The 15305-nt window shown below is 48.7% G+C and overlaps 2 protein-coding genes across 5 annotated transcripts in view; one reads left to right on the forward strand and one right to left on the reverse strand.

Moving 5' to 3' along the window:
- Positions 1-15305, forward strand: part of FYCO1 (FYVE and coiled-coil domain autophagy adaptor 1) — a 73880-nt gene that overhangs the window by 38119 nt on the left and 20456 nt on the right. The window contains exon 15 of one of the 4 annotated variants that reach the window (XM_079115448.1): positions 426-4047. The exons of the other annotated variants lie outside the window; for them this stretch is intronic. Within the exon in view, the coding sequence (XP_078971574.1) occupies positions 426-555 (130 nt within the window). The 3' untranslated portion in view covers positions 556-4047. Of the gene's footprint in view, positions 1-425; positions 4048-15305 lie in introns of those variants that run through there. 4 annotated transcript variants of the gene reach the window in all.
- Positions 5030-13162, reverse strand: CXCR6 (C-X-C motif chemokine receptor 6). Its single transcript, XM_079115485.1, has 2 exons — positions 6872-13162; positions 5030-6782 (listed from the first exon to the last, which is right to left on the reverse strand). Exon 2 carries the CDS (start codon positions 6759-6761, stop codon positions 5742-5744), a length of 1020 nt encoding a protein of 339 aa, XP_078971611.1. The 5' UTR covers positions 6762-6782; positions 6872-13162; the 3' UTR covers positions 5030-5741.

Here is a 15305-nt window from a genome sequence, read left to right on the forward strand (position 1 = left end):
GTGGCTCAGTAACATGCTGCTCTTTACAAGCTTTGTTCCCAAGCCCTCAGGCTCCCAGCCCTACTCACCTTACCACCTACCCACCTGGCTTAACAGCCCATGAAAGCAGAATGTGGCCTAGTGCTAATGAAACAGAATGCCCTTGGGGGCCACTGGGCCCTGGAAGTTAGGGAGAACATGCAGCCCACACAGTGAGGAAGACCTCAGTGGGGGCATTCCAGGAAGGCAAGGAAAGGCCCAGAGTGGCAGAATCAGCAATGAGAAGGGACTGTCTTGGGCCCAGTAATGGGGGAGCTTTTTCCTTGAGGTATAAAATGGTGAGTTCCGTTCATCTTTGGGAGACAGTAATCAGATCCAGTAATAGTGCCACAAGAAAGGAATCTCAGATTTAGCTGCAGTCATCTCGGGTAGATGTATTTTCTCAGGTGTCCTTTAGATAAGCCCAACCTGGGCCCATGGTCTGACAGCCATGAAAACAGAGGCGAGTCTGTTACCTTACAAGCTACAGAGCTGAAGGGACTTTCCACTTATTCGACTTGGGCTGCACCCTCCTGAGCACTGGGAGAGCACTGCAGCTGGCGTGGTCAGGGCAGCCCTTGGAGGGACAGAAGCGTCAGCTGCAGGTGTACTTTGTGCTCCCTCTCCCTCGGCCCTCTCGTTTTTCTGGTTTGGAGCCATTTTCCAACAATGATTATGAGGAGAGCTTTGCAAGTATTCAGCTTTCATCATCTGTCCAGCCTGGTACGTAGGGGGTAAGGTGAGCAGAACCAGCAGCCTAGGGGCCCAGGAGGACACCTTTGGCTTGAAAGTGTCTCACTGCCTTCCACAGCCTGCGTGAGAGGATGGCCACCCTGCAGCTCCTTTCTCCTCACCCCTCACCTTCCCCTTTCCCAGTAGGAACAAAAACAAGGTGTTCCGACTGCTGACAAATATGTGTGGTTTTGTTCTTGGGAAATCAGGAACCGTTCCAGGGAAAGGAAACTGGCAGCATGCTGGCCCTCGGCCTCAGGGCAGATCTGGGATTGTGATGGGAACCTGCAGGCCCTACCCTTCACCTGTTGGGTGAAGAGCCACTCCATGTCAGCAAAGGCCTGTGTCATGGGGATTTCTTTGTGTGTTAGCTAGAGATAAACCCAAGCGTGTCCGGCAGCTTTTCCTTACGTTCTTTTCCTTCCTGAGTCTAAGAACCAGTCAGTAACACCAGGAGTCTGAGAAAGGGTGGAGATCTAGATCCCTGGATTTACATGAGCATCCCTGACAGGAAACAGGGAAGAACACGCAAATCCAAGATCAGAAGTGGCCAGGTGGGATTGAGCACTAAGTCCAAACCCTCAGAGAGGAAAAGGCCCTTGGATGTGATGTTGTTGAAAGCGACTATCGAGCACCTTCCCCATCTCTGCTGCCCTTACACAACCTCATTTAGGCCCCTCACTTAGAAGACATTCCATTCCCATTTTACCCTGAGGCCTTGGGAAGTCACATGACTTGTCCTATTCTCATAAGCATCAGAACTAGGCTAGGGACTCAGAACTCCTGCATCTCCATCTGCCTATCAAAATCCTGCCCCTCTCCCCTGCCGCCTGTCCCCTCTTCCACACGTATGCATGTTGCAGGGCTGAGAGGTGGCTTGCCCTCTATCCTGGCTGAGATGGAACAAAGAAAGTGCCCCAGTCAGCCTCACAGGTGGACCTGGCGGTATGCTGAGGACTTGCTAAGCAACCTCCCAGGGATCCCCCACATTTGGTTCAGCCCAAATGGTGGCATGGAACAGGTACACAGTCCCTTCCCTGTGGTGCATGTGACCAGGTATCCAGCTGTTCTCAGGATTGAGGTGGCAGGCAGAGAAGGAAACCATGTTCTTGTCAGCTGATGAATCAGGCCTGGAAGTTGGGCAAGAACCATTAGGGGCACTGGGCTTTGGTCCCCTTGGCCTCTGCTCAGCCCCAACCTCACATGGCCTCCCTTCCTGGCCACCCGATGCATAGATAGTGGTAAAGAGCTTACACTGGAATCAGACACACCTGAACAAGTCCCTGGCCTGCCACCTCCAGGCTTCATGGCCCCCAGCAGTGCAGTCCCTGAACTCAGTCTCCTCTCCTGTGCAGGAGGGACTGGAATAGCACCCACCCATTGGGTTCTTAGGAGGAGTAGGTGAGAGCCACATGTGCAAAGCACTGAGCCAGGGCCTGTCACCTAGAGCCTTCCATGGAGGTGAGCTGTTTCCCTGATTAGCAGTGTCAGGGGCTGAGCTATGTGTGTCTGCTGCTCTGCATCTCAGTACCTTGCACCTCATAGCCCCATCATCTTCTCTGAAGAAAGCATCTTCTCCAGGCACCTGGTTGACACGGTGAGCTGAAGCTTGCCCACAGAACCTCTTTGTCAGTAATTGCTTCAGAACTAGTGCTCCGTGGTCAGAGTGCTGGGGGGAGCTGTGGTCACAACCAGGAGACTGGATGCCTGGTATCTCAGAAACAAAACAAGAACAGGATATGGTTATCCAGCCACCTCGTGCTTGGGTTAACCCAAGATCTCTACCTTCAGATGGTGCAGAGGTAGCAGGCTCCATGCTGTGTAAGCTTTCACAGGGATTCATCTCTGAACTCATTTTCTCATCTGAAAGTCGGGATGACAGTGTCAGGCTTCCCATAAAATGTTGTTTTCCCTCCTGTGGCACATCTTCTCACCTGTGTGCTCACCAGGAACACCTGGGTGGCCAAATGACCCCTGATGGGGGATCACCTTGAGTTTAGCACTCTCAGAAAATGCAGGCCTCTGCGGCCTCTGCTGTGTGGGCACTACTATCACCGTAAGCTGGGAGCTTGTTGGGGAGGTGCACATTCTTTACCTCTGACCCCAAAGCCACCAGGGGCAGTCTGGTGGGTCCTCATCCAGCCAACCTCCTGCCCCTAGTCCTCCCTTGCACCCCAGACCTTTGACACCATGTTCTACTGTGTGAGCAGAGGGGCAGCCAAAGCAGAAGAGTGGCTATAAGGTCAAGAGCCAACTCTGTCCTCCCCTGACCTCAGGCTCCTCCTCTGTGGAATGGAGCCTGTTATAAGAGCATCTTCTGCTTCCAGGACTGTGGTATGGATGGAGTGAGGGCAAGATGTGAAGCTCTCTATAACCTACATGTGCCATGCTAGTGTTTATTGCCATTGATGACCCAGGTCTACTCTCAAGTGTAGCAGGTAAACACCCAGAGTGGATCAGCAAGTGTCCCAGGAGGTAGAAGAATTAAAGGAAGATTCTGCTGTTGCCTTGGGGACAACATTTTTCTAGCTATGGAAGGACCCGTACAAATGACTTTGCAGGGAGCCTGGGAGAAGGCACACTCCAATAGGTACCCTGTCTCATTTGGCTTACTCTGCAGGCAGGCACTTGGTCAGGGAAAGCCCACGGCCCCAGCAGGCCCCCTCCATTGCCTTGCTCAGGTTGGCCCATGCATGGCCTTTGGACTGCACTGTCCATGCCTCATAAGCACCCCAGGTGTAGGTTCCCTTCTTGTCAGCCAGTCATGTGAATGGTGAACCAAGCCTTGGGGATGCTGCGTGACTTGGCCAGGGGTGCCAGGGTGGAGCATTGCCCAGCACTGGCTGAGCACCCCAGCCCTGCTTCTCTCTGAGGAACCCCTGCAGATGCCACAGGACCCCGTACCCTGATCTTCACTCTTTCCTTCCCACTGAGGGCTGTGCCTCTTGAGCCGAGACACTGTCAAGGAGGCTAGAGACTGTCTCATGGCCCCTCTGTCAGAAGTGTTCCTCATTAAGATGAATGCACACTGGGGGATGACCAAAACCCCCTTGGAAGCCAAGTCACCCTGAAGAAGGCAGACTTGCTTGTATGAGGAAGCGCTTGGTCCATGTGGCCTGAGTATAATAAGAAAATTCTCTTCATGGATGCTTGGGGCATGTTTGTGAAACAGCATGGAGTAACATGGGCCTTTCAAGGCCTGGCCAGTGCTCAGGACCACACCTCTGGAGGGCACGCTGCCACCATCCCCCACACACACAGCTGATGTAGAGAGCTTCCATTCTGTGTCAATAGTTCTCACAAGAAATAATAACTACTCCCAGCTTGGGGGCCCTCTTACCTACAAATGCAAACAAAGAAGTAGGAGGGCAGAGGTTAGGATTTGCTTAGGGTCTTGTCAGCTGGTGAGTATCAGGGATTCAACCCTGATCTATTGTCTGTCCAACCCCCAAACCACATAGGTGAACCAGTTCTGGCCTTCCTTCCAGGTCACTCCACTTAGCCATTGTTAAACAGTTCTCCATATTTTGACCAGTGATTTTGGGGGCACACACCCAACAAGTGTCTTTAACCTGTTTATCAGATTGTCAGGATGTTGTAAAGTCTGACATTTAAAACTCTCTCATCCTGTGACTATATTATAGAAGTTGAACAAATGTACCCTTCGTTTTGGGCAGGAGGCTGGAAACCACAGTGAAAGAGCAAGGTTGTTACCATTGATGTGTTCCATTTCCTTCATAAATCTTGCCCCACAAGTTTACAGTTTTAACTTAGTTCTTGTATTCTGAGCCTAGAAGTAATTGGCTTTTTAAAATATATCTTCATATATCTGGTGTATTTTTTATTTGTTCTCTTTAGATACACAGGACAGTAGAATGTATTTTGACATACAGTCATGGAGAATAACCTCCCATCCTTGTGATTGTACATGATGTGGAGTTACACTGGTGGTGTATCGTATATGAACATAGCAAGTTATGTCTGATCATTCTACTGCCTTTCCCATTCCCATCCCCCCTCCAGTCCCTGCATTCTCCACTGTCCAGTCTGGTGAACTTCCACTCCTCCCTCCTAGTAACTGTTTTTTTGCATGTTCAGATACACCATATTAAAGTTGAATGATCCTAAAGGTAAAAGTAGTTTGAAGACTTTTTAAAAATTTTATTTCCTATCATGAAACTCATATGCTGTTTGATGTGTTTTTGACTGTGTGTGTGTGCACATTTGTATATGTGCATATGGCAGGCATTTGATAATTCCCTTTTTTAAGTGAGTGAAGCCACCCAAGAGTCCACGCCAAAAATGCCGCTTACGTTTTTTCTAGTCTTAAGCTGTTTTGCACATTGTTCTAGCATTGCATGAACCACTGGAATTTCTAGCCAACTCTAATTTGTTTGGGTTCACATAGTCTCCAGTGCTGGTCCTCCCAGGATTAATCAGAGAGAACCTAAGCATCACCTATGCAAAAATCAAGGTGTGGCAGACATTGACCTCATTCCTATTAGGTACCTGATGATTGAGGTCTGAGCTACATAGACCTCACTTGCTTTTAAGACCACTCCCATCTCCATTCCTTGCCAGTGGTCAGAAGAGTCTTCTGTACTTGGAAGCCAGCGCATCACCTGCCACCAACAACTTTGTTGCCTGTGCTTCCTCTTCAGCCCCAGTCCCAGTAATGGCAAACCTGAGATCTTAGGATATCATTCCAAGATCTTCATCCCCTGGGCTTCAGTGTTCTTAGGGATTAGGAAGGAAAGCCCTTAAAAATTATAGACATCCCCCACTTTGAGCATCAGCTCTAGGTCTTAATAAGAGAGGAGAGCAGGGTAGGTCCATGCCTGTGAAGCACTGCAGGCCAACCACCATGTCTGATTTCTTCTCTGAGAATGCATTCGCTATAAACAAAGCCTCCCTCATCAGATCCAGAGCATTGACAGCCATGCTCCTGCCAATTCCAGAGCAGTTTCTCCAAGCCCAGGAAGGCCTACAGATTAGAAAATGCTGGTAGCCTCTACATTGTGGGAGGTAGAACAACTCTTGGAATTGTCCTCAGAAGACTTCCACTGACTTGAGACTCTCAGGTAAGGGAGACAGCCAATATCCTTCGCAAGTTTCCGGAAGTTCTTCCGAAACTTAAGGCCAACAAAGGCATAGAGCACAGGGTTGAGGCAGGCCCGCAGGTAAGCAATGGCCTCTGTTACCATGATGGCATAGTCAAAGCTGGTCATGGCGTAGTACTCCCAGCTTGTACTGCGAATGAGCTTGACGAGGTTGAAGGGGGTCTGGGTGAGCAGGAACACGGCCACCACGAGGAAGATGATCTTTAGAGATTTGTGCTTCCGGAAACCTCGAGCGCGAAGCACAGTCTTGATGATGACGGAGTAGCAAACGATCATGGCAAGCAGTGGCAGGAAGAATCCCAGAGTCATCTGGGAGGCAAGAACTATGGTGGTGATCGCTTCATCGTGGTAGCCGCAGATGACCTTGTCGAGTTGGAGGACATTGCTGTAGATGATCTGTGGCAAGGAAACCAGCAGGGAGACCACCCAAATAATCAAGCAGATGACCTTGCCCCAGGTCATCCGCTTAGCCTGCTGGTTGTAGGCCTTGGTGGCCTGAACCACAGCAATGAAGCGATCCACAGTGATGCAGGTGAGGGTGAGCATGGAGGTGTAGAAGTTAATGGTATAGATGCCCCGGAGGGTCTTGCACATGACCGTGCCAAAGACCCACTCGTGGAAGCCTGCGTAGGCCCAGAAGGGCAGAGTGCAGACAAACACTAGGTCAGCCAGGGGCAGGTTCGCCAGGAACACGTCCGTCAGGCTCTTCAGCTTCTGGTAGAAGATGTACACGACCAGCACCAGGGAGTTCCCCACCAGGCCAAAAACGAACACCACTGCGTACACACAGGGCAGGAAGATTCTTCTGAACTGCAGGAAGCCCTCATGCTCCTGGCTGCTGTCACTGGAGGCGTTGAAGAATAGGGGATCCATATACTCATACTCCTCCATCGTGTCTGCTCTGAGGTGTGCCTGTGAGAGAAAACCCAGGAAATATATTTGGGGCTAAGAGTGGCACTCCTGTCTTACCACTGTCCCATGTAGGTACAAATAGGCTTTACCCACCATGTGCTGCTGGTAACAGCACAGTCAAGCACACGGCAGGTGGCTACTTCCCAGGGGGAGCTGTTCAGACCAGATGAAGAAAGTTTTGTTAACCCTAGAATCCGCAGGATCTCACCCACCTGGTCCCCACGCACATCCCATAAAACCCTGAGCTGTTTTGAAAACAAAAACCCCCATGCAGTCCAGTAGGTGCAAGGCCCCTTTGGAAGCCCAGCACTGCTCCTGAATGGGAGAGCCTGCCTTCCTCCACCCAGGCCTCACAGCGGCTGGCTGCACATCCTCTGCCCAATTTGCTAAATTTCTGAAGCCCGAGTATCAGTTCTGTCAGGAGACTTCTGGTGACCACAGATGTTTAGGGATGACAAAGACTTCTGTCAGGGTGGGAAGGTCCTTCTGTTCATCCTCTCCCCTCAGTTGCATAGATTTAGAAGAGTAAGAGATGAAGAAGGAAAGGCACAGAAAAAAGCTCACGCTGCCCAGGACCTGGGCCTGAACTGACTTATGACCAGAGAGTTTGGGTGTCTGCCCTTACTCTCCACCCCAGACTTTCCCCTTATCATCTGTCATAGTTCATGATGTCCACCATCAGAGACCTTCCCTGAAGACGTCTCAACTTCAGCAATCTCTTTAAAAGGTGGATTTCCCTGAGGAAGAGCCATGCCTTAGTGTCCAGGATTAGCATTTTTTGGTCGTCTTTCACAATGGAAGACCTGATTGAAATGGGCACCAGCTGGGTGGACCCCAGCGGTGAGACTTGTAGAAAAGGGCTGCATGGTTGCTGTTCTTGCCCAGAGCTCCATGCCTGCAACACTCTCACTTCCTCTGACCCTTATTTGCCCTATGACCCTGCTAAGGACCACAGATAGGACATGGGATGATGTAACCTGTGGTGTGGGCTAAAGAGTGTCAGGCCAGCCTAGCCACTGTCCTGCAGACACTTAGCACTTGCCAGCTCATTCCAGTGACCCAGGTTCATAACCTTCCAGCACCTCCAGAAGATGTCTTAAGAAGAGCAGGTGTTTGCGGCCGGGGTCGCGGCTCGGTGGCAGAGTGCTCGCCTAGCATGTGTGAAGCACTGGGTTCGAGTGTCAGTACCGCATATAAATCAGTGAATAAAATAAAAGTCTATCAACAACCAAAAAAAAGAGCAGGTGTTTGGACAGAGACCTACAGGGGTTAGCACAATCAAAAACCCTGAGTGGCCAGATGAGGGCATATAAAGGTGAGGCCATCTCCCCACTTTAATCCATGTGGATTAAAGACACTTCTTTTCCTGAAGGTTGAGTCGACTGGAAGCAGCCCACCCAATGCCCTTTGGACCACCATGTTCCGGGGCCAAAGTTGCCTTTTCCCCACATAAAAGAGCAGCCTTGCTCAGTAAGTAGTCCCTCACCTAGACCACAGAAGGTCAGATCTCTAAGGATGATAGGTGAACCAGTAGGCATCCTGCTTAAAACGTTTCTGGAGTGCTAACTTAAGTAGGTCAGATGGTGATGTGTATGTTATTGCTTCACTAGGGACAACAACTTTTTTTTACTCATTTAAAGTAAGAAATAGGCAGCTTTTCTTTTCTTAAGAGTATGGTCTAACTCTTCATTATTGCCTAACTTATTCTTGTCTTCTTTTATCCTCTTCCAGCTTTTGCTGGATCCTTACATCAGCACTACATGTTTCCTCAAAGGACCTGTACAAATGCCGTATGATAATTGGTTAACTTAAGTATTATGCTGGCAGATGGGGACCAGACAGCTCCGTGCAGATAGAGTATTAGAAATCACTGCCCTTAGAGGAAAGGTTACAAGCATTCATTTCTTTATCTCTATACTCAAAGCCTTGTGTTGATTTCTGAAAAGTAAAGTAACATGTACAACTTTGGAAATAATGTAAAAGACAGATAAAAATAAATGATAATTACAGTTCAGACGTAGAATATGACCAAAATGTTTAAAAAGCACCATTGATGTTTTGGAAAATGCATTTACATGGCTCAGAACAGTGTAAATATAAAGTAACTATGAAAAAAAATGTTAGTAAATATGAAAAATTATTACCTATTACTGTTACAACTGATAGGTGACAAAAATTTATTTTATTATGATTCTTTACCTTTTTATGCATAAACCCTTTCAAATTGCAGGGAAACTATAGATCTTTCCTCAGAAATAATGTATACACACGCCTGCAATTCTAGGAGTTCATGAGTCCCATATTTTGTGGACCCTTGATTGACAATCTGTGATAGGTGATAAACTTTATAATTGTGATTTTATTTTTTAAATTGAAAAATGACCAAATTTTATCATCGGTTAGCCTCTGGTTGGTGAAATTGTGAGTGACCGATTTCCTTTTGTCCTGTATATTTTTCTATAGTATAGTATCCAAAGTTTCTACGGTGGCATATTGATTTATACTGAAAAAAGAAAGCAAACAGTAATCCGGAATAACAACTTGTTTTATAAAATGCAAAAGAAATGAAAGGAAGACAGATTATTGAGTGGTCAAATATGGACAGTATCCAGACTGTCTTTACCTCCCTGGTGGCTGTTTACACCAATCCGAGTTGTCCCCTCAGCTTACAGGCACCTACTGTGTTTCCAGAACCAAAGTCAGTAGTTTTTGCATTTCTCTAATTTAACCCTCAGAGCAGCAAATGGTAGCAGTGGAATCAAAACCAAGCACAGACGAGCTCAGTAGCCTGGCCATTTTGCTCTGTGCCCTGCTGCAGGCAGGAATCTGAGAACCCCAACCAGGCCTGGGGTTAGTCCCCTTCTTTTTGCTATAAAGAAAAAGACAAATGACTCACCAGCAGAGGTGCCTGTCAGTTTGTTCCAGAGACGAGCTTGCTCACCAAGCAAGATCTGCCTCTACTTCTCTGTGATGTGGTCTGTGTTTCCGCTGCATATTTAAGCACTCTTGGCTGGTAACTTTAGAGTCCCACCCCTACCTCCAACCTACAGGTCAGAATACACATGTATTTGGTGGTCAAAGATAAGCACGACTTTAATACCTCATACCCTCTTTTTCCTGTCTTTTGCCAGGACCTGAGAAGTGGGTATTTGTAAACTAAAGGCAAACAGTTAGTTTGGCTCTTGGCTCTATCAGTCCATTGAAGATGGTGGTTGTCCCTTCACCTTATTTCACAGCTGCACAGAGTTTCAACATGCAAGCAGTCATCAGTCCTCCTAGCAGCCCTACAGAGTGGGTATTATCCCCATTTTACAGATGAAAACACTATATAAAGTGAAACCAGAACCACAATTGCAGCCCCCCGGTACACGTAGCTAGTAGCTGGTAATTCAAAGATCTAAACTCAGGTTCCTGTCAGTGCCTAACCAGAGGACCAAAGACTTCTGAGTGATAATCTCCCCTGCCCCAACCACACCACACAGGCCCTCCTGGCAGCAGTGTCCACCCACTGGTAACCCTCATGGACTCTGGTTTCATGGGGCTGCTCTCTGCACACCTGGAATCCCCCCATGCTGACACCTTGGCCTCAGCACAGCTCGTGTTCATCCTCATGGTCCAGCATTACTGAGCCTCCTCGAAACCACACCTAGAAGACAGGAATGGGAGGAATACGTGCCTGGGTCACGTCTCCGCCAGCTTCAGGTGGTGAGGGCAGTAGGTAGAGAGGCGCCATTTCTGCCACCCCACAAGATTGGTGCTGTCCTGCCAGGCAAACTCTGGTGGCTCTTCCTAAGAGGAGGTATCAGGAATAGGAAGTAGAGACCAGGAGCAGCCTCAGGATCCAGAAACTAACACTCAGTTTTACTATGAAGCAGTAAAATTGTGCACCATGCTGGGTGTTTCTCTTGAACAACTGTCTAATCCTAGTCACTTCCGAATCATTTATGGATGAATAAATGGAAGTTAACAAGAACTCACATGTCCCAAAGATTCACCCAGGTTTGTCTGACTGCAAAGCCAGTGCCTCTTAACCTGTTCTTTCTGATTATGGAACTGTCCCAGGGAGCCCCAGGGAAAGATCTGCAGACCTGTAGTGGGTTTTCAGGCCTTGTTTGAATTAACTAGTTCAAACTGTCCTTTCCACCAAATAAGTACAAATGACCAAAATGTTCTTTTAGGGCAAGTGTCAAGAGGCCATGTGAACAAATGGACAAATGAACGGGCTGAGCAAAATACTGTCGCGGAGAGAACCAAAGTCCCCATCCTTCCAAAAGACCTTTTAGGGCAGGAGAGCCCTTAGAATAAGACTGCCTGACACTGGAATTGTTTAGCTGTGAGAGACGAGTTTTTTCCAGGGTCAAGTCACCTCTGCCTTGGTGGTGTTAGACCGTCCTGAGCCTTGTCAAACCTGCCGGCTGTCTGTGCTCATCATTCTCGATGGGGAAGAATGGAGGCCTGTCCCCACTGCCCTCCAGGATTATGCACACATGCCCACAAGTATTGTGGGGCATGTGTATCTGAGAAAGCATGGCACCTTGTCATAACCACCCCCTAATGGAAATTCTGTGTCGCATGAAAGACTTGCCACTAAAAAGCCACTCGTAGTCTGGGGGCCAAATTGTATTTCAGTACGACTTTACAAAATGCCTTTTATTATTTGCAGTACTGCCTGTTCGAAGGGCATTACTTTTCTTTGAAACAAACCTCTAAACTTGAGGGTGAGTACCCAGTCACATGCACCTTGGATTTCCCCTGAATTACTTGAACATCTTCTAAGTAGAATCAGGGAAGAATAAAAGGGAAGTGAGAGACATCCCTGCTGCAGATTTAAGTCAGACCTGTTAACCTGCTCACCTTTTCAGAAGTCCTGACGTTCTCAAGTCGGAGCTGTTAAGGTGCCACACCCAGGATCCAGGGGTGAGGCATTCCTGCTCTTGGGATGAGAATGTAGCCATAAGGCACTGGTGGGTGGCAGGGCTGTGGAGGATGAGTTCATGGCTAAGCTCCCCAGAGCTCAGCGGCACCTGGCTCTGGTCATGAGGATGGACTGCAGGTTTGTATGCTGTGGTCAGACCATAGGCACCAAATCAGCAGGAGTCAAGATACTAAAAGGGTGCTTTTGGTTTTTAAGCAAAAAGAAAGCCAATAACTAGAAGGAAAAGTACTAGGAATTTTCTAGCAACTTTATACTGAAACTGACAAAATAATTTAATAAGACAATAATAGTAAAATTAATTTAACAGAAAAATAAAGAGGTGCCCCACATTTCAGAGTGTGGTTCAGCCCAGCCTTCCATGCCTGCACTAGTCAGCATAGCCATCTGCCATGATGGAAGTGCCTTCCACCACACTGTCCAACATAATGGCCACCAGTCATACGGAGACTGAGTGCTCAAAGTGTGGCTAGTGCAGCCTAGGAACCAAGTTTTTCATTTCCTTTGATTCTCATGAACGTCACTACTGGCTGCTGTATCGACAGTGCAGGGCTGACCTGAAGACCTCTCTAGTTTACAGGTGACTGTTCACAGAGGGAGGTGACCAGAGGGACTGGAGGGGCCTGCAGAATCAAGCAAAGCAATACTCCTAACCATGCAGAGCTCAGTGGGACAGAGGGTGATTGTCTTAGTCAGCTTTTTCTCAGCTGTGACTAAATGACCTGACCAGCACAACTGTAAGGAGGAAAAGTTTATTTGAGGGCTCACGGTTTCAGAGGTCTTAGTCCATAGAAGGCCAGCTCCATTCCTTAGGGTTCAAGGTGAGGCAGAACATCATGGCGGAAGAGTGTGGCAAAGGAAAGCAGCTCACATCGTCAGGAAGCAGAGAGAGAGACTCCACTCTTCAGATACAAAATGTGTACCCCCATAGCCACACCCCAATTCCCACCTCCTCCAGCCACACCCTACCACTTCAATTAATCCCATCAGGGAGTAATTCACTGATGGGTTAAGACTCTTACAGCCCAGTTATTTCTCCTTTGAACCTTCCTGCATTGTCTCACATGTGAGCTTTTGGGGGACAACTCACATCCAGACCATAACAGTGTTTGACAGAGTCCTCTGAGGAAGATCATCAGCAAGACCTCTGGGGCCACTGGATGTTCCTTAACTAGATTGTAAACAGGCAGGGAATCTATGCTTTCCAGGCAATCTGCAGGGTTGAAGTTGTGTAATTTTTTTTTAATAAAAAGCAGGCTAAGGCATTTTGATTTGTGACGTGATGTACTACAGATTCCAGTGGGCAAGACCCCACCATGACTCCTCACCCCAACGAGGTGGCCTCCTGGACTGCACTGCATGGTGGGGGCAGCCTCAGCTCCTGCCTTGCGTGCACGCCCCACTTGATTCCTAGTGAGTTCTAAAGTGGAGCCTTGCCTTGGTTGCATCCTCCTTCAGGGAATTTAGTGTAGGAAAACCTTATGCCAAGGCGCATTACACAGGCATTTACTGAACTTAGGCTCTGCGTGCAGCAGCTTACGCCAGCTGCCCACCCCAGAGAAACAAGCAAATCATTAGACAGCTGCACATACACCAGAATGGAAACTCAGGAAATGGCGGCGTGCCATCAGCCATAGGAAGCCACCAATCTAGCAGGAGGCCCCACAGCAAGGAGAAAAGGAAGGTCACTTGTGGGCATTGAGTCCTTCCGGTTTCTTTTCTAGGAAAACCAGCTTAATAGTAAGAAAAGGAAATGGCTATAGTAGGACATAGGGCACCCTCTAGTGGTTTTGCATATGTTTGCCACCCTAAAACTTGTATCCCTTGAGCGCCTCTAACAGCTGCTGGAACATTTTCTGCCCTATCTATCCCACAGTAGTAGCTTTTACGTTTGGACTCAGGTGTACACATATGGTTACATGAAGTTAAAGCAGGCACCTCCTAAAACAATAGTTATCCTTCCAAAATGCCATGTGCTATTGAATTCACGTTTCCTAGTTTATTTGGTTGATTTTTATGTTGGTCATGACCTATTAAATGAATAGCCCACTCAATGAATCATGACCCACATGAAAATGCATTGAAAAGGAAATTCTCTGCCTCTTATGTTACCTTTGAGACCACCCCATCCCTATCCACACTTGTGCGGGGGCTCAGCCAGGGCCAGCAAGGTCTTGGGAACCGACCGTGTGACTCAGCTGTTTGGCAGATAATCAAGCATTGGGTGTCATGGTGATCAGAGAGGAGGGCAATGAAGGGAGTGAGAGAATAATAAAGGAGGATGTTTTATCCCAGATGCAGGGAAATGGGGAAGGCCTACACACAGTTTTCAAGAGTTTCTCTCATCCTGTTATTTTTCTTTAACTCATTTTTGGAAAGGGATGAAAGCAAATGAATTAAGACAGCCTGAGCGACTCAGGCTCTGCTCTGGGCCTCAGCTTCTCCACCATCAAATTGGGGTAGCACAAGGTGTTCTCTTGAGCTGCTCCTCTTCCAAGCTAATGTTCTGTGACTGCACGTCCCTGGGGAGAGCGGTGGAGGTATGGAAGCGAGCGCATGGAAAAGCAAAAGAAAAAGGTGTTCCCCAGGGAAGAGTTTCGAAACAGGTCCCCAGCCAGCAGGGGACGGAGCAAGGAAGTGAAGGGCTGCCCAGGGAGGCACAGGTGCTGCAAGGCATGTTCAGAGCAGGAGGCAACCCCCAGCAGCCCTCCAACACTGGGCAGCAGAAAGGCACGAGGCTGGGACACAGGAGTTACGTGGTGGAAACAGCAACTGCTGCACCTGAGGGCCAGTGGACCTGACTCACTGGCAGGTGGCCAGAATGTGGCAGAAACCAAATTTTGGAGGACATTGGCCTCTCCCTGCGAGACGCTGGAGGCTTTGTAAGTTGGTAGCAAGAGAAATCCAGTTAGAGGCCAGGTGGCTGCAGTGGTGCCTTGGTGCGGAGCTGCTAGGCCAGCACCTGCCACTCAGGCTCTTCCTCCTTCAGGCACCTGTCCCTGCGTCTTGACTTCCATCAAGGCATTTCCTCTGTGCTTTTCTCCTGAAGCTACACACGGATAATTTACAGGCCCCTTGTACATTTCTTAGCAAGTAGCCTTTGGGTTCTTGGGTCCCTGCAAATGTCAGGGATTGAACTGCAGTGGTTGGGTCCTGCGTAGCAGGGGAGACGCAGCTGCAGACCCTGCTTTTGGGGGAACACGTGGTCTGGGGAAGACAAGAACCCCAAACAGGGAAGTAAGGCCCATTGTGACCAAGGCTGTGACATATGTGTGCTCTGGGGAGAAGTGAGGGATGGAGGGGGGCATTGAGGGTAGGAGTGGATGGCAGATGCCACCATGTTGTAAGCATCTGCAGTGAAGCCACCTGTCACCTCCACCCAGATTCTCGGTGTGGTGCTACTGCTGCAGATGTACCAAGGGTTGCACAAATGTTCCTGCCCACAGTCAAGTGACAGGCTTGGGCAGGACTGGCAGAATCTTGCCATTTTCTGCATCCGTGTGGAGAGCTCCTGGTGCTCCCGGTCCTGGCGCCTCAGGCCTCGGGCACCCAGCACAGGCCCCGGGCACCCAGCACAGGCCCTGGTGGAC

This window comes from Sciurus vulgaris (genome assembly GCF_902686455.1).
Source record: "Sciurus vulgaris genome assembly, chromosome: 16".
Lineage (NCBI taxonomy): Eukaryota > Metazoa > Chordata > Mammalia > Rodentia > Sciuridae > Sciurus > Sciurus vulgaris.

Coding starts and splice junctions, on each gene's coding strand:
- CXCR6 (XM_079115485.1), bottom strand. CDS start 6,761: ATGGAGGAGTATGAGTATATGGATCCCCTATTCTTCAACGCCTCCAGT.